Source organism: Salmo salar, chromosome ssa02, assembly GCF_905237065.1.
Source record: "Salmo salar chromosome ssa02, Ssal_v3.1, whole genome shotgun sequence".
Classification (NCBI taxonomy): domain Eukaryota; kingdom Metazoa; phylum Chordata; class Actinopteri; order Salmoniformes; family Salmonidae; genus Salmo; species Salmo salar.
The window spans coordinates 42,953,708-42,975,393 of NC_059443.1; the positions used below are offsets into that span (position 1 = coordinate 42,953,708).

The following is a 21,686-nucleotide window of genomic DNA, read 5'->3' on the forward strand; positions in this document are numbered from 1 at the left end:
CAGCCTGGAGGTGTGTTGGGTCATTGTCCTGTTGAAAAACAAATGATCGTCCCACTAAGCGCAAACCAGATGGGATGGCATATAGCTGCAGAATGCTGTTGTAGCCACGCTGCTTAAGTGTGCCTTGAATTGTTAATAAATCACTGATAGTGTCACCAGCAAAGCATTCCCACACCACCACCTCCATGCTTCACGGTGGGAACCACACATGCAGAGATCATCCGTTCACCTACTCTGCGTCTCACATCGTCACATGGGTTGGATTTGGACTCATAAGACCAAAGGACAGATTTCCACTCGTCTAATGTCCAATGATTGTGTTTCTTGGCCCAAGCAAGTCTCTTCCTCTTATTGGTGACCTTTAGTAGTGGTTTCTTTGCTGCAATTCGACCATGAAGGCCTGATTCACGCGGTCTTCTCTGAACTGTTGATATTGAGATGTGTCTGTTACTTGAACTCTGAAGCATTTATTTGGGCTGCAATTTCTGTGGCTGGTTACTCTAATGAACGTATCCTCTGCAGCAGAGGTAACTCTGGGTCTTTCTTTCCTGTGGCGGTCCTCATGAGAGCAAGTTTCATCATAGTGCTTTATGGTTTTTGCGACTGCACTTGAAGAAACTTTCAAAGTTCTTTACATTTTCCAGATTGACTGACCTTCATGTCTGAAAGTAATTATGGACTGTCATTTCTCTTTGCTTATTTGAGCTGTTCTTGCAATAATATAGGCTGTATTCTGTATACCACCCCTACCTTGTCACAACACAACTGATCAAACACATTATGAAGGAAAGAAATTCCACAAATTACATTTTTACAAGGCATGAAGCTGGTTGAGAGAATGCCAAGAATGTGAAAATCTGTCAAATTGCATTTTTTAATGGTGAAAATGATCTTCCCCAAACATGAAACTCGTGCTGCTTATGTATGCGAGTTAGGTTCTACACCCCTTGTAAAGCGGATTAACGTGCTTAATTTTAAGAAGTTTTTTGGCCACTTTAGTTGTGATACAAACCTTATCAAAACATAAAGGCCTATGGGCTAGGCTACTTAAGGTGTGCTATTTATGATTAGAAAAAAAGGCATTGTTTCTTGCCTTACACTGGGGCATCATTCACAAGTGATAATATATTAATATATTGTCACCCATCAGACTATTCTTGATTTAATCTTGTAGTCACATATACTAAATAATATGTGTGCAATTTGATTTTAGAATGGAGCATTATCATGCCCCTGTCTCTAAACGGGGGTAGGGGGGGAAAAAATATCTTAAATATTGAATGAAGGATGATTTTCCTGTGGTTCATTTTCATGCAAGCCAGGTAGGCTATACTCCTGTTCTAAAGATAAGCAATGTGCTTAATATTAGGAAAGTTGTGAAATACCTATAGTAGGTCTAGCCTATAGAAAGCTGATGGGATCCTCCTCTATTTAGTAGAGGCCTACTATCACTCTGTTTTCTCCTGTAATAGAAATGTTGTGTAACATGTGCTCATGGGCTCTCATAAAGTGTTTGATTAGATTTTCGATTACATTTGCATTGATGTCAGAGTGATTAGAGGGACAATAGAGTGCTGAGTACCAGGCAGTTAGCAAGTTTGGTAGGCTACTAATGACCAGCAGCAGCATCAGAGCTTGGAGAAGCCTAATTACCGTGACTAAACGGTTATGTGGAATTTGACTGCCTTCATGACTTGTGACCACCGGTGTGGCGGTAATACGGTCACCGCAACAGCCCTACTCTTAGTCGAGCAGTGAATATCAAAAACAGATTCAACTACAAAGACCAGGGAAGTTTTTCAATGCCTTGCAAAGAAGGGCACGTATTGGTCAATGGGTAAAAACAAAAAACATTGATTCTATAACCCTTTGAGCATGGTGAAGTTATTAATTACATGTTGGATGGTGTATCAATACACCCAGTCACTGCAAAGATACAGGGATCAAATCAAACTTTATTTGTCACATGCTCCGAATACAACAAGTGTAGACCTTACCGTGAAATGCTTACTTACAAGCCCTTAACCAATAATGCAGTTTAAGAAAAGTAAAAAATAATAAAAAGTAACACAATTAAATAACAATAACAAGGCTATATACAGGGGGTACCGGTACCGAGTCGGGTTAGTTGAGGTTATTTGTACATGTTGGTAGGGGTGAAGTGACTATACATAGATAATAAACAGCGAGTAGCAGAAGTGTACAAAACAAATGGATGTAAGGTGGGGTGTCAATGTAAATAGTCCGGGTGGCCATTTAATTAATTGTTCAGCAGTCTTATGGCTTAGGGGTAGAAGCTGTTAAGGAGCCTTTTGGTCCTAGACTTACTTGGCGTTCCGTTTGCCGTGCGGTAGCAGAGAAAACAGTCTTTGACTTAGGTGACTGGAGTCTTTGACAATTTTTTGGGCCTTCCTCTGACACCGCCTAGTTTATAGGTCCTGGATGGCAGGAAGCTTGGCCCCAGTGACGTACTGGGCCGTACGCACTACCCTCTGTAGCGCCTTGCGTCAGATGCCGAGCAGTTGCCATACCTGGAGGTGATGCAACCGGTCAGGATGCTCTCGATGGTGCAGCTGTATAACTTTTTGAGGATCTGGGGACCCATGCCAAATTTTTTCAGTCTCCTGAGGGGGAATAGGTTTTGTCATGCCCTCTTCACGACTGTCTTAGTGTGTTTGGACCATGATAGTTTGTTGGTGATGTGGACACCAAGGAACTTGAAACTCTCGACCCGCTCCACTACAGCCCTGTCAATGTTAATGGGGGCCTGTTTGGCCCGCCTTTTCCTGTAATCCATGATCAGCTCCTTTGACTTGCTCACATTGAGGGAGAGGTTGTTGTCCTGGCACCACACTGCCAGTTCTCTGACCTCCTCCCTATAGGCTGTCTTATCGTTGTCGGTGATCAGGCCTACCACTGTTGTCGTCAGGAAACTTAATGATGGTGGTGGAGAGCATTCCAAGACGCGTGAAAGCTGTGATTGAAAATCAGGCTTATTCCACCAAATATTGATTTCTGAACTCTTCCTAAGTTAAAACGTTAGTATTGTGTTGTATAAAAATGGTTATGAACTTATTTTCTTTGCATTATTTGAGGTCTGACAACACGGCATCTTTTTTGTTATTTTGACCAGTTGTCATTTTCTGCAAATAAAAATATTGTCATTTAGAGCATTTATTTGGAATTTGAGAGAAATGTTGTCAGTAGTTTATAGAATAAAACAAACATTTTTATTTTACCCAAACACATAGCTACAGTTGAAGTCGGAAGTTTACATACACCTTAGCCAAATACATTTAAACTCAGTTTTTCACAATTCCTGACATTTAACCCTTGTAAAAATTCCCTGTCTTAGGTCAGTTAGGATCACCACTTTATTTTAAGAATGTGAAATGTCAGAATAATAGTAGAGAGAATGATTTATTTCAGCTTTTATTTCTTTCATCACATTCCCAGTGGGTCAGAAGTTTACATACACTCAATTAGTATTTGGTAGCATTGCCTTTAAATTGTTTAACTTGGGTCAAACGTTTCGGGTAGCCTTCCACAAGCTTCCCACAATAAGTTGGGTGAATGTTGGCCCATTCCTCCTGACAGAGCTGATTTAACGGAGTCAGGTTTGTAGGCCTCCTTGCTTGCACACACTTTTTCAGTTCTGCCGACAACTTTTCTATAGGATGGAGGTCAGGGCTTTGTGATGGCCACTCCAATACCTTGACTTTGTTGTCCTTAAGCCATTTTGCCACAACTTTGTAAGTATGCTTGGGGTCATTGTCCATTTGGAAGACCCATTTGCAACCAAGCTTTAACTTCCTGACTGATGTCTTGAGATGTTGCTTCAATATATCCACATCATTTTCCTCCCTCATGATGCCATCTATTTTGTGAAGTGCACCAGTCCCTCCTGCAGCAAAGCACACCCACAACATGATGCTGCCACCCCCGTGCTTCATGGTTGGGATGGTGTTCTTCGGCTTGCAAGCCTCCCCCTTTTTCCTCCAAACATAACGATGGTCATTATGGCCAAACAGTTCTATTTGTGTTTCATCAGACCAGAGGACATGTCTTCAAAAAGTACAATCTTTGTCCCCATGTGCAGTTGCAAACCGTAGTCTGGCTTTTTTATGGCGGGTTTTGGAGCAGTGGCTTCTTCCTTGCTGAGTGGCCTTTCAGGTTATGTCGTTTTACTGTGGATATAGATACTTTTGTACCTGTTTCCTCCAGCATCTTCACAAGGTCCTTTGCTCTTATTCTGGGATTGATTTGCACTTTTCACACCAAAGTACGTTCATCTCTAGGAGACAGAACACGTCTCCTTCCTGAGCGGTGTGACGGCTGCGTGGTCCCATGGTGTTTATACTTGCGTTCTATTGTTTGTACAGATGAACGTGGTACCTTCAGGCGTTTGGAAATTGCTCCCAAGGATGAACCAGACTTGTGGAGGTCTACAATTTATTTTCTGAGGTCTTGGCTGATTTCTTTTGATTTTCCCATGATGTCAAGCAAAGAGGCACTGAGTTTGAAGGTAGGCCTTGAAATACATCCACAGGTACACCTCCAATTGACTTAAATGATGTCAATTAGCCTATCAGAAGCTTCTAAAGCCATGACATCATTTTCTGGAATTCTAAGCTGTTTAAAAGGCACAGTCAACTTAGTGTATGCACATTTCTGACCCACTGGAATTGTGATACAGTGAAATAATCTGTCTGTAAACAATTGTTGGAAAAATGACTTGTGTCATGCACAAAGTAGATGTTCTAACCAACTTGCCAAAACTATAGTTTAACAAGAAATTTGTGGAGTGGTTGAAGAAACGACCTTTGTGTATGTAAACATCCGACTTCAACTGTATAAATAGTAAAACCAGAGAAACGGGTCATTTTGCAGTGGTCTCTTCATTTTTTCCAGAGCTGTATTATGACAACATTTTGCTCGTTTTGTACTTCGGTGAGGTTTTTTTCAGTTGTTCGGGCAGCTGGAGTCAAGCGAGTCTACGGCCCTTCGTCTGTGATTGGTCAACAGTAGGGATTCATCAATAAAGTATTTGTTGTCATTCGAAGAGAGAAGACTCGTTTTCGTGCAAATAAAAATATTGGAAAACGCTGCACCAAACATTCTAGTTAGATGTAAAATTGAGCGATTAAGATCTCTTCGGCAAAAACGTAAAAATGAATGACAGATTTCTTGAGTTATCTTAGATTAATTCTGAGGAATCGTATACTGGCTATGGTGTCTCAAAATGGACAAACAGTACTATAGCCACTTAAAAAACGAAAAGAAAAAGTGAAGGTCTTTAAAAGGAGTATGCGAGCACACTAGTTTGGTTCGGCTAGCCGAACTGAAGCATGCTGACAACTTTAGGCGTTGGCATTCCACAGGATTCTTTTGATTTTATGTCATCTCTCAGGAGGCATTGGTACGTTAAATCAATTTTGGCCTACTCAATACGATACTGTTTAAGTTTGTATTTTCTCTAGTTTGTCTCTTGATTTAACTGACATCAATACATTTCCATTTCAAAACTGCTGCAGTTTGTTCTCGTTATTGTTATTTCATTCTACGTGCTAATTGAGGTGTATGTTCTTGTTGTCAGGTGTGCGTCCGTTCCCGTGCCCTCACTGTGACAAGATCTTCCGTACGTCGGGCCACAGAAAAACACACATCGCCTCCCACTTCAAGAGCCTGCAGCAGAAGAAGCACAAGTTCCCACGCAAAATCCACAAAACCAAGGTGTCCAAGAGCAACCTACCTCTGCCTGATATCCCCCTGCAAGAGCCCATACTCATCACGGACCTCGGTAACGCATGCATGCTCGCTCGCTCCCTCACATGCACGCATGCACACATGCACTTTGTTCATATTGTCCCCTCCTCCCCAGGCCTCATCCAGTCCCAGAACCCTCGCCTGGCCTTTCAGGCGTACCTGGAGATGGTGGACAATGATCGGCCGTACAAGTGTCCCTGCTGTAACAAGGCCTATAAGAAATCCAGCCACCTCAAGCAGCACGTTAGGTACAGCTATCCTCTATGCGCACACACGTACACATACGTACTGTGTCTCTCACACACACACACGAGCATTTCGCTACATTCGCAATAACATCTGCTAACCATGTGTATGTGACCAATAACATTTGACACACACAGCATATGTTTTACTATCCTTCTGGGGCCTAAAATGGATTTGTCCTCGTCGGAAATGTCCCCACGAGGGAGAAATTTCCTTGTTTTACTATCCTAGTGGGGACTTCTGGGGATTTCCGGTACCCACGAGGATAGTAATACACACACACACACACACACACACACACACACACACACACACACACACACACACACACACACATTTAGTTTGTAGTCACATTTATTCCTTTAGAAATATCATCCTCTCTGAAGCAGCCGGCATTGCCGACATATACCAGTGAATGTATTTCTGATACAGTGCATGGATATATAGTAGTGAGAGGAAGTTTATATATTTCGCCTCAATTTAGATCCTCTTGTACCTTGTCACTGGGATAAGCCTGCTGTAGCATGTCAGACAGCTGCTGAGCTGCCGTTATCAGTGGCATTAGAGTCCACCCCTGTGGCTTAGGGGCATTAGCTCCTCATTTGATGCGAGAGGGATGAGCCGGGCTGAGCAGAGCCCGGGGATAGACAAGGAGGCAGGGGGAGGAGGGCTCAGCACATGGCAGAGGGTTTGAACCACTGGCAGACGCATGGGTTCAAGTAGTATTTGTTTTCTTTCAAATACTTTGAGGGTTTTATTGAGCCTGCCTAGAGTGCCAGGCAAACTCGATCCAGCTCAGCTAAAGTACACTATATACACTACCGTTCATATGTTTGGGGTCACTTTCCATGAAAACATACATGAAATGAGTTGCAAAATGAATAGGAAATATAGTCAAGATGTTGACAAGGTTGTAAATAATGATTTTTAATTGAAATAATAAATGTGTCCTTCAAACTTTGTTTTTGTCAAAGAATCCTCCATTTGGAGAAATTACAACCTTGTAGAGCTTTGGCATTCTAGTTGTCAATTTGTTGAGGTAATCTGGAGAGATTTCACCCCATGCTTCCTGAAGCACAACCCACAAATTGGGTTGGCTTGATGGGCACTTCTACGGTCAAGCTGCTCCCACAACAGCTCAATATAGGGTTGAGATCCGGTGACTGTGCAGGCCACTCCATTATAGACAGAATACCAGCTGACTGCTTCTTCCATAAATAGTTCTTGCCTAGTTTGGAGCTGTGCTTTGGTTCATTGCCCTGTTGTAGGAGGAAATTGACTCCAATTAAGCGCCGTCCACAGGGTATGGCATGGCATTGCAAAATGAGGTGATAGCCTTCCTTCTTAAAGATCCCTTTTACCCTGTACAAATCTCCCACTTTACCTCAACCAAAGCACCCTCAGACCATCACATTGCCTCCATCATGCTTGACAGATGGCGTCAAGCACTCCTCCAGAATCTTTTCCTTTTTTTCTGCGTCTCACTAATGTTGTTCTTTGTGATCCGAACACCTCAAACTTAGATTAGTCTGTCCATAACACTTTTTTCCAGTCTTCCTCTGTCCAGTGTCTGTGTTCTTAATCTTTTCTTTTTATTGGCCAGTCTGAGAGATGGCTTTTTCTTTGCAACCCTGCCTAGAACGCCAGCATCCCGGAGTCGCATCATCGCTGTTGATGTTGTTTTGCAGGTACTATTTAATGAAGCTGCCAGTTGAGGACTTGGGGTGTCGGTTTCTCAAACTAGACACCCTAATGTACTTGTCCTCTTGCTCAGTTGTGCACCGGAGTCTCCCTCTCCTCTTTCTATTCTGGTTCGAGCCAGTTTGCTCTTCTGTAAAGGGAGTAGTACTCAGCATTGTACGAGTTTCTTGGCAATTTCTCGCATGGAATAGCCTTCATTTCTCAGAACAAGAATAGACTGACGAGTTTTAGAAGAAAGTTCTTTGTTTCTGGCCACAAATGCTGATGCTCCAGATACTCAACTAGTCTAAAGAAGGCCAGTTTTATTGCTTCTTTAAATCGGCACAACAGTTTTCAGCTGTGCTAACATAATTGCAAAAGGGTTTTCTAATGATCACTTAGCCTTTTTAAAAGGATGAACTTGGATTAGCAAACACAACGTTCCGTTGGAACATGATGGTTGCTGATAATGGGCCTCTGTACACGTGTGTAGATATTCCTTTAAAAAAATCTGCCGTTTCCAGCTACAATAGTCATTTACAACATTAACAATGTCTACACTGTTTTTCTGATCAATTTGATGTTATTTTAATGGACAAAAATGTGCTTTTCTTTCAAAAACAAGGACATTTCTAAGTGACCCCAAACTTTTGAACGGTAGTGTATACAAAAGTACTTGGAAAAGTACTTGGACTCCCCGCGAGCGCGGAGTGCTGAAGCACGTAGCGCATAAAAGATTCTGTCCTCGGTTGCAACACATTTACATTTAAGTCATTTAGCAGACGCTCTTATCCAGAGCGACTTACTCACTACATAGTTTCAAACTGCCTCTAGAAGCAACGTCAGCACAATCATTGTTAGTCGGGAGCTTCATGAAATGGGTTTCCATGGCCGAGCAGTGGTACACAAGCCTAAGATTACTATGCGCAATGCCGAGCATCGGCTGGAGTGGTGTAAAGCTCGCCGCCATTGGACTCTGGAGCAGTGGGAACGCGTTCTCTGGAGTGATGAATCACACTTCACAATCTGGCAGTCCGACGGATGAATCTGGGTTGGCGGACGCCAGGAGAACGCTACCTGCCCCAATGCATAGTGCCAACTGTAAAGTTTGGTGGAGGAGGAATAATGGTCTGGGCTCCTTAGTTCTGTTGAAGGGAAATCTTAACGCTACAGCATACAATTACATTCTAGACGATTCTGTACTTCCAACTTTGTGGCAACAGTTTGGGGAAGGCCCTTTCCTGTTTTTGCATGACAATACCCCTGTGCACACAGCGAGGTCCATACAGATGGTTTGTCGAGATCGGTGTGGAATAACTTGACTGGCCTGCACAGAGCCCTAACCTCAACCCCATCGAACACCTTTAGGATGAATTGGAACGCGGACTGCGAGCCAGGCAAAATCGCCCAACATCAGTACCCAACCTCACTAATGCTCTTGTGGCTGAATGGAAGCAAGTCCCCGCAGCAATGTTCCAACATCTAGTGGAAAGCCTTCCCAGAAGAGTGGAGGCTGTTATAGCAGCAATTATTTTGCAATTAGATGTTAAACTAGCAGGTGTCCACATACTTTTGGTCATGTAGTGTATTTAAAGTATAGAAAACAAATACTATTTGAACCCAGGTATGGCTAATGTCTACTGTCTATGCCCTGTGGGCCTGGTTTATGATAGGACAGGCCAGTTAGAGAGGAAAACATCTACAGAGGGAAAAGATCTGAGGGGATTTAGGGACAGAGAGGGGGAGAGAAATATTCAGATGTAGTGTGGTGCGGCAGGTAGCCTAGTGGATAAGAGCGTTGGGCCAGTAACCATAACAGTAATTGCTCCTGTAAGTCGCTCTGGATAAGAGCGTCTGCTAAATGACTAAAATGTGTGACAGGCCATTTTATTTTGTCTGGTTTAATCTCCAGGTTGTTGTCAGGAATAACGTGTAATGTCACAGTGATGGATAGGTCTTGTTTTTGTTTTCAGTAGCCTAAGTCATTATAGGTCCATTAACTAGCAAATGTATCTGGAAAATGTCACTTCGCCATTTACCACAGGAAAAAATCTCTCTACAATGAGTATTGCATTCAGTTTCAGTGTTTTTTTTTTAGGATGAGAAAAATGGGAGATTGAAGTTTGGGGCTCCAAGGAGTAATTGCCGAGCGATATTCATTGATTCTCTCAAGATGTCGTTTTGACCTTTGGGCTGACACATCGAATCTTCCCCTTTACTAAAATGTTTCTTCGTTTTACCACTGTGGGGAAAAGAAAAGTAACAGCCTATTTAATAAAGGTCACAGTCTCAATAAACAAGGAAACAAAAGTTAACCTTAATAACGACGTTGCCTTCGCTGCTCCGCTCAGCCTATCTGAGATTGATGTTCTGTATTCCCTCGTGTCTGTTTACTTCAGACCAGGACCGAGCCCAAATCAAAACTCTGTCACATTATACTGATAAACGTGTTCCTCAGTCAGAGGGAATTTACTGCATCCACCATGCATAACGTATAACGCTTATTGTTTTTTTAGGATTTGCAAATTCGAGTCCCTTGACATGTATTGAACTATTTATTCTTCCTAATTTGAGCCATTGACTCAGACCATAACACCCAGTCATAACATCACCTGTCATAACATTCTACTATACTCAGGGTTGATATGCAAAGTGTTTGTGATATGACCTGAGGAAGATCCTTGTGGATCGAAACGTTGTCAGTAAAGGTGGTCTTTGGGAGCATATTCAGTGTGCGGGCCTTTCTGTTCTTGTGATGACACCGTGCATTCGGAAAGTATTCAGACCCCTTGACTTTCTCCACATTTTGTTACCTTACAGCCTTATTCTAAACTGGATTTAATTGTTTTTTCCCCCTCATCAATCTACACACAATACCCCATAATGACTAAGCAAAAAAAGGTTGTCAGAAATTTTAGCAAATGTATAAAAGAATGTAGTATCTCACTTACATAAGCATTCAGACCCTTTACTCAGTACTTTGTTGAAGCACCTTTGGCAGCAATTAGCAGAGTCTTCTTGGGTATGACGCTACAAGCTTGGCACACCGGTATTTGGGGAGTTTCTCCAATTCTTCTCTGCAGATCCTCTCAAGCTCTGTCAGGTTGGATGGAGAGCATCACTGCACAGCTATTTTCAGGTGTCTCCAGAGATGTTTGATCGGGTTCAAGTCCGGGCTCTGGCTGGGCCACTCATGTACATTCAGAGACTTGTCCTGAAGCCACTCCTGCGTTGTCTTGGTTGTGTACTTAGGGTCGTTGTCCTGTTGGAAGGTGAACGTTCGCCCCAGTCTGAGGTCCTGAGCGCTCTGAAACAGGTTTTCATCTCTGTACGTTGCTCTGTTTATCTTTCCCTCGGTACTGACTAGTTTCCCAGTCCCTGCCGTTAAAAAACATCCTCACAGCATGATGGTGCCACCACCATGCTTCACTGTAGGTATGGTGCCAGGTTTCCTCCAGACGTGACGCTTGGCATTCATTCCAAAGAGTACAATCTTGGTTTCATCAGACCAGAGAGTCTTGTTTCTCGTGGTCTGAGAGTCCTTAAGGTGCCTTCTACTGAGGAGTGGCTTCCGTTGGGCCACTCTACTATAAAATCCTGATTGGTGGAGTGCTGCAGAGATGGTTGTCCTTCTGGAAGGTTCCCCCATCTCCACAGATGAACTCTGGAGTTCTGTCAGAGTGACCATCAAGTTCTTGGTCACCTCCATGACCAAGGCCCTTCTCAGTTTGGCCGGGCAGCCAGCTCTAGGAAGATCTTAGTGGTTCCAAACTTCTTCCATTTAAGGATGATGGAGGCCACTGTGTTCTTGGGGACCTGTCACGACACAATCCTGTCTCGGAGCTCTACGGACAATTCCTTCAATCTCATTGCTTGGTATTTGCTCTGACATGCACTGTCAACTGTGGGACCTTTATATAGACAGATGTGTTCCTTTCCAAATCATGTTCAATCAATTTAATTTACTGCAGGTGGACTCCAATCAAGTTGTAGAAACATCTTAAGGTTGATCAATGGAAACAGGATGCACCCGAGCTCAATTTGGAGTCACATAGGAAAGGGTCTGAGTACTTATGTAAATACGTTTTTTTCTGTTTTTTATTTGTAATAACTCTGCAAAAATATCTTTAACCTGTCATTAGGGGTATTGTGTGTAGATTGAAGATATATATATAAAAAAAAACCAAAAAACATTTAGAATAAGGCTGTAATGTAAATAAATGTGGAAAAATTCTTGGTCTGAATACTTTCTGAATGCACCGTCTGTCTCATGATATTAACATTGTTAGGTCATCTTCCATCAGGTCTCACACGGGAGAGAGGCCGTACAAGTGTGTCCAGTGCAGTAAGGGCTTTGCCTCCTCGGGGGTGCTGAAGGCCCACATCCGGACCCACTCGGGCCTCAAGGCCTACAAGTGCCTGATTTGTGACACCACATTCACCACTAGCGGCAGCCTGCGCCGCCATATGACCACCCACAGCGACATGCGGCCCTACATGTGCCCTTACTGCCAGAAGACCTTCAAGTCCTCACCCAACTGCAGGAAGCACATGAAGACCCACAGGTTAGTAATGCTCATGTGTTGTCGGGCACGGACTTGTTTCAGGTCATGTGATCTGACCAGGAGGAAAAAGGAAAATCTACAGGCCCTAATTCAGGGCATGTGATCAAGAATGTTGGCTAGCGAGAGCGTCGCTCTCTCAGTTTGGTTATTGTCACATTGCTGAAATTTGTGTGAAATTGAATCTTTCTCAACTCTAAATCTCTAGATGTCAAATCTTTCCATAAAAAATGGCTGATTTCTGTTTGTTTTGTAGGTCAAAGTAGTAAGCAACCTGAATCCACCTCCCCATTTCCCCCTCCCAGGTATGAGTTGGCCCAGCAGCTCCACCAACAGCAGAACCCGGAGCCCTCGCCACTGGACGACCCCATGGACGGCACCACCGTGACCCACGACCTGCAGGTGGAGCTGGAGGACGGCACCCTACAGCAGGAGGCTCCTCCCACGGTGGGCTCGGAGCAGCAGGGCATGCTGGGACTGGGCCAGGCGCAAGTGGTGGATGGCGGCCAACAGGTGTCGCTGGAGACCCAGCTGAGTGACCAGCCCCTGGGACAGGAAGAGGGTAAGAGTGTCAGTGTTTTAGAAGGTATCAGTTTGGACAAGGCACAGACTCACTGGTCTTGAACACGTAAAGCGTAGTTATTAGGGACGCATGCTGATTGCCAGATCAGTGATTCTGTGCAGTCTGACGGCAATCTGATCTCGAACATAGTCTTTTAATGTCGATGACAATCATGCCATAACTTTATAGGCCTGCTGCCACATCTATGGGGTCAATTTCACACCATGTGTATTGAATTCTAAATAAAGTTAATCGTGAACATGAAAAATAAAGTTGAGAATATAAACATATTTTCAAGGACGGGTGAAGTAATGTATGTTGAAATCAAAAACCAAACAATTGAAAGCAAAATTGATAGAATTGTAAACTAAAATAAGACATCAAAATGCAAAATCTTGTAAGCAAATAATTTTAAAGCGAGAGAGCAAAACTCTATGACAAATGATAAAAAATATATATTTGAAAACAAATGCAAAAATCATTTTCGGTTAAACTTTCCCAGCAACCAATCCTATTGAATACATTTGGCCTACGCTCGTGCCTGCATGTACTACCTTTTGGTTACGCTACTCATATCTCTGCTTTTGATGTCTGTTTCTTTGCTTTCACTGCCAGTCTTTTCGATTGCGAGTTTTGGCATTTATTTTTCCATGACGAGCAGGGTTTAGAGGAAGGCGTAGACAATGAGTCTCCATCGGTCTGCTAGTTTTGGAATGACAGTTCGTCTTAACCCAATCAATAATTTGATGTGTCACTGGCTCTGACCCATTGAACTACTTAGGTAAACATACGAATTACCTGTTGCACAACGTTCGGCGCAGGTGTTAGTAACTGGTTCGCCATGTTCAGAACATGCAGGGGGGAAGATTTGGTGTCATCAGACAGTCTACCTAAGTAGGCAATAGAAAAAAAGCCTGTCTCATGTTCAGTGATTAGATTAAGACAAACTGTCACTCCAAAACTAGCGGACCAATGGAGACTCATTGTCTACGCCTCCCTCTAAACCCTGCTCTTCACGGAAAAATTATGCCAAAACTCGCAATCGAAAAGACTGGCAGTGAAAGCAAAGAAACAGACATCAAAAGCAGAGATATGAGTAGCGTAACCAAAAGGTAGTACATGCAGGCACGAGCATAGGCCAAATGTATTCAATAGGATTGATTGCTGGGAAAGTTTAACTGAAAACAATTTTTGCATTTGTTTTCAAATATTTATTTTTTATCATTTGTCATAGAGTTTTGCTCTCGCTTTAAAATCATTTGCTTACAGGTTTTAGGGTTTTGCTTTGATGTCTTATTTTTGTTTATAATTCTATACATTTTGCTTTCAATTGTTTGGTTTTTGATTTCAACATCCATTATTTCACCTGTCCTCGAAAATATAATGTTTACATTCTCAACTTTATTTTTCATGTTCACGATTAACTTTATTTTGAATTCAAATCATATGGTGTGAAATTGACCCCGTACACATCCCTCTAACTTTCATTGGGGGATCCACGTAGTTCTATGTTGGATGTACAAAGGATGATGTGAACAAATTGATCCACCCCTAGAAGGTGTCTGAACCCTTCCCAACATCAACAGACACGTCTACAGAGATAGTCTTGCTCTCCACCCATCTCTCTTGATCTTAGACTGTATTTTTCATTTGGCCAGTCTACGCGGCAAGGTGTTTAATTTTCAGGGACATGGGTTGGCTACAACTGTGTTAGCAAATAAAGCAAGGAACTGTTGAATATGGAATCTTATTAATATTTTGAATATCAATATCTTTCTAAACGGCACTCCTTTAACATGGCAAAGGGCAGAAATCTAGGTTTCTAAAAGGGCACTCATCTTGTCCACCTATATAACTCCTCCATCTCTATTCCTTCCTCCACTCCAAATAGTGAGTCCATTTATTTCACTTTTTAATCTGTCCCTTACTCAAACGCTATTTCCATCCCAACGCTGGATCTTCAGAAACCTTCTCTTTTCTTATTGATGCCTTTCTTGGAATTGTTATTTCAATGGGTTTTTCAATACCATGAGTTTTTGAATGTGTCTCATTTAGGATTCATGGTGTGTGACTGACGGAACCACGTCCTTGACCTTGTAGCTTTTAATATTTAGAACAGTTCCAACATATACTATATTTAACCTCAGAACAAAGCGAGAAGAGCATAGCACAACCAATGAAACTGGGCCAGAGGTCAAGCTTCAATCCTCATTTAAATTGCTACATTACCCTTTCCACCTCACGAGTTCACGGTGAGTAAAAGAAAAGAGAACTGAAAGAGGGGAAAAAATAAACTTACCCTAGCTTTACCATTGTACGTGATTTAGATTAGTATTTGTCCTCTCAGCCTTCAATCAAGTCCTTTTTAGAGCTATTGCTTAAGACCGTAACGTTTGTAAAAAATGCATGAGCTTAACCCCTGACCCATTCACAGAGAGAACAGATAACCTCTTGATTTGATTCACTGATGCCTATGGAGTCAAAAATAAAAAAAATATATGCACTAACGTTCAAAAGTTTGGGGTCACTCAGAAATTTCCTTGTTTTTGAAAGAAAAGCTAAAAAAATTGACCATGTAAAATAACATCAAAATGATCCGAAATACAGTGTAGGCATTGTTAATGTTGTAAATGACTATTGTAGCTGGAAACGGCTGATTTTTAATGGAATATCTACATAGGCGTACAGAGGCCCATTATCAGCAACCATCACTCCTGTGTTCCAATGGCACGTTGTGTTAGCTAATCCAAGTTTATCATTTTAAAAGGCAAATTGATCATTAGAAAACCCTTTTGCAATTATGTTAGCACAGCTGAAAACTGTTGTCCTGATTTAAAGAAGCAATACGTTTCTGGAGTATCTGGAGCATCAGCATTTGTGGGTTTGATTACAGGCTCAAAATGGCCAGAAACCAATAACTTTCTTCTGAAACTCGTCAGTCTATTCATGTTCTGAGAAGTGAAGGCTATTCCATGCGAGAAATTGCCAAGAAACTGAAGATCTCATACAACGCTGTGTACTACTCCCTTCACAGAACAGCGCAAACGAGGAGTGGGAGGCCCCGGTGCACAACTGAGCAAGAGGACAAGTACATTAGAGTGTCTAGTTTAAGAAACAGACGCCTCACAAGTCCTCAACTGGCAGCTACATTAAATTGTACCCGCGAACACCAGTCTCAACATCAACAGAGAAGAGGCAAGCTGGCAGAGTTGCAAAGAAAAAGCCATATCTCAGACTGGCCAATGAAAAGATTAAGATGGGCAAAAGAACACAGACACTGGACAGAGGAACTCTGCCTAGAGGGCCAGCATCCCGGAGTCGCCTCTTCACTGTTGACGTTGAGACTGGTGTTTTGCGGGTACTATTTCATGAATCTGCCAGTTGAAGACTTGTGAGGCATCTGTTTCTCAAACTAGACACACTATTTTACTTGTCCTCTTGCTCAGTTGTGCACCGGGGCCTCCCACTACTCTTTCGATTCTGGTTAGAGCCAGTTTGCTCTGTTCTGTGAAGGGAATACTGAACAAAAATATAAACGCAACATGTAAAGTGTTGGTTTCATGACCTGAAATAAAATATCCCAGAATTTTTCCATAGGCACAAAAAGCTTATTTCTCTCAAATTTTGTGCACAAATGTATTTACAACCCTGTTAGTAAACATTTCGCCTTTGCCAAGATAATTCATCCACCTGACAGATGTGGCATTTCATGAAGCTGATTAAACAGCATGCTCATTACATGCTCAGCACTTTGTGTTGGGGACAATAAAAGGCTAAAATGTGCCGTGTTGTCACACAATGCCACAGATGTCTCAAGTTTTGATTGAGCGTGCAATTGGCATGCTGACCGCAGGAATGTCCACCAAAGCTGTTGCCAGAGAATTTAATGTTCATTTCTCTACCATAAGCCGCCTCCAATGTTGTTTTCGAGAATTTGGCAGTACGTCCAACTGGCCTCACAACCGGAGACCACGTGTAACCACACCAGCCCAGGACCTCCACATCCGGCTTCTTCACATACAGGGATCGTCTGAGACCAGCCACCCGGACAGCTGATGAAACTGAGGAGTATTTCTGTCTGTAATAAAGCCCTTTTATGCGGAAAAACTCATTCTGATTGGCTGGTCTTGGTCCCAGTGGGTTGGCCTGGCTCCCAAGTGGGTGGGCCTATCCTCTCGCAGGCCCACCCATAGCTGCGCCCCTTCCCAGTCATGTGAAATCTATAGATTATGTGCTAATTTATTTATTTCAAATGACCGATTTCCTTATGAACTGTAACTCAGTAAAATTGTTGCAGTTATATTTTTGTTCAGTATAATATGTACAGGTAATTGCCAAAATAATGGAAACACTTGAGTAAATTAGGTATACAAAGTATATTGAAAGCATGTGCATCCACAGGTGTGGTTCCTGAGTTAATTAAGAAATCAACATCCCATCATGCTCAGGGTCATGTATAAAAATGCCCATTTGCCCATTATTTTGGTTACCATCGCTAGAAGAAGAGATCTCAGTGACTTTCAAGAAGGGGTGTGAAAGGAGCTTTGGGGGTTTAAAGGGTGTGTCAGTCTCCAGATATCATCCCAATTGAACACTTATGGGAGAATCTGAAGTGACGCCTGAGACTGCATCAACAAAACACCAAATTATGGAATTTATTGTGGAAGAATGGTGTCGCATCCCTCCAACAGAGTTCCAGACACTTGTAGAATATAAGCCAAGGTACACTGATGCTTTTTTAGCGGCTTGTGGTTGCCCAACACCCTATTAAGACACTTTTTTTTTGTTGCAGTTACCTGTACAGGGAAACTTTCGAACTACAAAATTGCCTTGTCATATCATGTTTGCCTCGGTTAAACGCCATATAACAGTCAACATAGAGAGGCTGTTTGAGTCTAAAGTCTCTAAAGTATCCCCCCCCCCCTGTCTCCATCTTGGATAGGGTAGGATAGTATTCTTGGTCTCTGCGGTGCCACATAGGGCTCTTGTCAAAGGTAGTGCACTATATAGGGAATAGGGAGCCACTTGGAATGCAGTCTGAGTATCACAGTGTGACAGTGATTGGGACTGGGGATCTTTAGACGGATCAAAGGTCAGTAAACTGGAATCAGGTTGTTACTCCAGAGGACAGGTCGCCTGCCTGTCTTCAAGAAAGGTCACTGTTGTCAGTGGCAGTCTTTTTACCATTCTAAAAACTAGAGGGCAAACGAAAATGTAGACTTGATTAGTGACCTTTCTCTCTCAACTTTCAAAAAATATGTTCATATGACTTTCATTTTGCCAGGATAGACCATGGATGTTAGAAACCTCTGTTTCGAGGGTAATCCTGATTGCCATCTATAAGGTTTGAATTGAAACACCATGCACGGTAGAACTGGCCGAATAAAACCATCTAAGATCAATAGTCTATAATTCCTCTCAGTACAAAGTACAAAAAAAAACTGGACTTGCTCTACGTGAAGCATCTCTATTTCTCCAGTGCTTTGTGTTTGACATTTAGCCTGGGGTCAAAGACCGACAGCAAATTAAAGATGAACCCCAATTTGACTACTGAACCTTGACTTGCTCTCTTGTTGCTGTCTGTGTGCTGTATTGCTTTAATGGCCTAGAGCAGTCGAAAGCGTGATTTTTCGGTGCTTTATATATATTTCCATGTTGACATCACCATGCGGTAAATTAGTTAATAGACCAATAAGAAAGAGTTCCAAACTTCTCTGCCGATAAGTGCCCATTTTTTGTTTTCCTCTCCCCACTCAAATCACTCCCATACAGTCCTAGCAAAATGTTTTTGGTTTTTTTCTTGCTTGAGAAATGTTTCTTTGCTAAGAAGCTACAGTATTTTGGGTTTTGTTTCTTTTTGACCATTTTCATTGAAAAAAATCACAGTAATTATTTGATATTAAGATAAAGGTCCAATGCAGACGTTTTTAAGTGAATCGTAATACTTTGGTCTTTTATTTATACAGTCTACCCAGACTAACCTGCTTTGTTCCTCTGTCCTCTTATCTTTCCCCCTCTGACTCCAGACACCTTTGTGACTACCCAGCATGCTCTGCCTCAGAATATTAGCCAGTTTGAGACACAGACACTCCCGCAGCCTGGCTTTGACCAGCAAGCACTTACTCAAGGTAACTCATGCACGTACACACAAAAACACCCCCTGCATGGTAGTGGCACACAAACCTTTCTCTCGGTACATTTAACAATGTCTGTGAGTTAACCTGGGGTAAATTATGCACTGGCACACACACACACACACACATTGGCAGCCCACGGCTGTCTCAATCCAGTGAAATGGACAAACGCCATGGTTGCCTCTGACCTCTGGCTGAGAAGAGCCCAGTTACAGCGAGGACTGTCAGAAAGCATCTGCTTGGCACATCAGATGTAACATTTTCACAATGGGTAGCCTAACCTTTTGTCTCCGTAACGATTGCATTCAGCCTCTATTGCCCACAGCAATATGCTCTCCCCCTCCTACAGAGGTGCATCAAACACTAGAACACGTTCTCTTTCGAAAGGTTTCCTGCCACATCCAAGGCCTCCTATACTCTCTGTATAGTTTGATAAAGTAAAAAGTTTGATGTCATAAATAAACCCGAGACCGACAGCAGGGAGGATATTGATGTGTGTGTGTCTGTGTCTGCATGCGTGTCTGTGTTTCTCATTAGCATGTGTGTGGCACTCCACCAGATGGACTTCTACGCATTTCCTCTCCTCTCTTGTTCTTTTCAAGAAGGAAAGTAAGGAATTAGAAAAATCCGGGAACTTCTCTCTGCCGTCTGCCAGCATTTTAATGAACCGTGGCCGTTCATTAACTTCTCTAGTGTATGTGGGACGGTAGCGTCCCACCTCGCCAACAGCCAGTGAAATAGCAGAGCGCCAAATTCAAAACAACAAAAATCTCATAATTCTAATTTCTCACACATACAAGTATTATACACCATTTTAAAGATAATCTTCTCATTAATCCAACCACACTGTCCGATTTCAAAAAGGCTTTACGGCGAAAGCATAGCATTAGATTATGTTAGGACAGCACCTAGACAAGAAAAACCACACATCCATTTTCCAAGCAAGGAGAGGCGTCACAAAAACCAGAAATACAGCTAATATGAATCACTAACCTTTGATGATCTTCATCAGATGGCACTCATAGGACTTCATGTTACACAATACATGTATGTTTTCCTCGATAAAGTTCATATTTATATCCAAAAACCCCATTTTACATTGGCGTGTAATGTTCAAAAATGTTTTGCCTCCCAAAACTTCCGGTGAATGAGCACATCAATTTACAGAAATACTCATCATAAACGTTGATAAAATATACAACTGTTATTCAAAGAATTATAGATACACTTCTCCTTAATGCAACCGCTGTGTCAGATTTCAAAAAAGCTTTACAGCGAAAGCACACTTTGCAATAATCTGAGTACAGCGCTCAGTCACAAAACCAAACCCGCCATTTTGTGGAGTCAACAAAACTCAGAAATAGCATTATAAATATTCACTTACCTTTGATGATCTTCATCGGAATGCACTCCCAGGAATCCCAGTTCTACAATAAATGTTCATTTGTTTCGATAAAGTCCATCCTTTATGTCCAAATACCTCCATTTTGTTCGCTCGTTCAGTCGAGTAACCCAAATCCACTGTGCTGGCGCAGTAAATTCAGACGAGCAGGTTTTTGCCTGCCATATGAGTTCTGTTATACTCACAGACATCATTCAAACAGTTTTAGAAACTTCAGTGTGTTTTCTATCCAAATCTAATAATAATATGCATATCTTAGCTTCTGGGACTGAGTAGCAGGCAGTTTACTCTGTGCACCTTCTTCATCCGGATGTCAAAATACTGCCCTCTACCCAAGAGAGGTTAATATCAGTGAATGGAGCTTTAATGAATGACTGTGTGGTTCAGAGAGTCCCCTAATTTGCACCCAAAGACAATCCGACTGGTGGCACAGGAAGTGTCCTGCACAGTCTTTGTCCACACGCGCGCACAGACTGGCGGCATGGGCTCTGGAAGCATCAGTCTGTTAATGGCGCGTTGTAGGAGGATGAGCCGTTGCGATCCTTAATTTGCTTTTGAGGAACTTTTCCAATCACACTTTTAGCCATATCATGTTTGCAGTAAGTCATTAATTAATGTCCTCCTCCTAATTTGGCAAAGGCTCTAGCTTCTTGCCAGATATCCAGATGTACAGGGTTAACTCATTTCGTGCTGTAGTGCATCTCCTGTTGGGAAGTGTGAGGTTTATCCTTAATAGGCTTTTCAAATCCACTTCTATCTTTGTAATCAATTAATCTATTCTAAGGTTCAAGCTGTGTACCAGTGGAGGCTTGTGGGGTTAGAAATCATAGGACAGGTTCCTGGAATTAAATTGATTGGAACGGTATCAAACACATTCATTCCCTTACAGCCATGACAATGAGCCCGTCCTTTGATTTCAAGCCTACACATGTCTATACAGTGCATTTGGAAAGTATTCAGACCGCTTCACTTTTTCCACATTTTGTTACGTTACTGCCTTATTCTAAAATTGATTAAATATTTGTTTCCCCTCATCAATCTACACACAATACCCCATAATGACAAAGCAAAAACAGGTTTTTAGACATTTTTGCAAATGTATTAACAATAAAAACTGAAATATCACTGTTACATAAGTATTCAGATCCTCTCTAGCTCTGTCAGGTTGGATGGGAAGCGGCATTGTTGCACAGCTATTTTCAGGTTTCTTCAGAGATCGGGTTCAAGTCTGGGCTCTTGCTGGGTCACTCAAGAACATTCAGAGACTTGTCCCGAAGCCACTCCTGCGTTGTCTTGGCTGTGTGCTTAGGGTCGTTGTCCTGTTGGAAGGTAAA

At 42.3% G+C, this 21,686-nt stretch overlaps 1 protein-coding gene across 2 annotated transcripts in view; it reads left to right on the plus strand.

Annotated features, from left to right (window-relative positions):
• LOC106583530 (zinc finger protein 236) overlaps nt 1-21,686 on the plus strand; it is an 88,455-nt gene that overhangs the window by 27,976 nt on the left and 38,793 nt on the right. The window contains exons 11-15 of one of the 2 annotated variants that reach the window (XM_014167831.2): nt 5,597-5,800; nt 5,882-6,014; nt 11,997-12,257; nt 12,560-12,816; nt 18,843-18,944. In XM_014167831.2, the coding sequence (XP_014023306.2) occupies nt 5,597-5,800; nt 5,882-6,014; nt 11,997-12,257; nt 12,560-12,816; nt 18,843-18,944 (957 nt within the window). The remainder of the gene's footprint in view (nt 1-5,596; nt 5,801-5,881; nt 6,015-11,996; nt 12,258-12,559; nt 12,817-18,842; nt 18,945-21,686) is intronic. The other variant, XM_014167837.2, reaches the window with a different exon arrangement.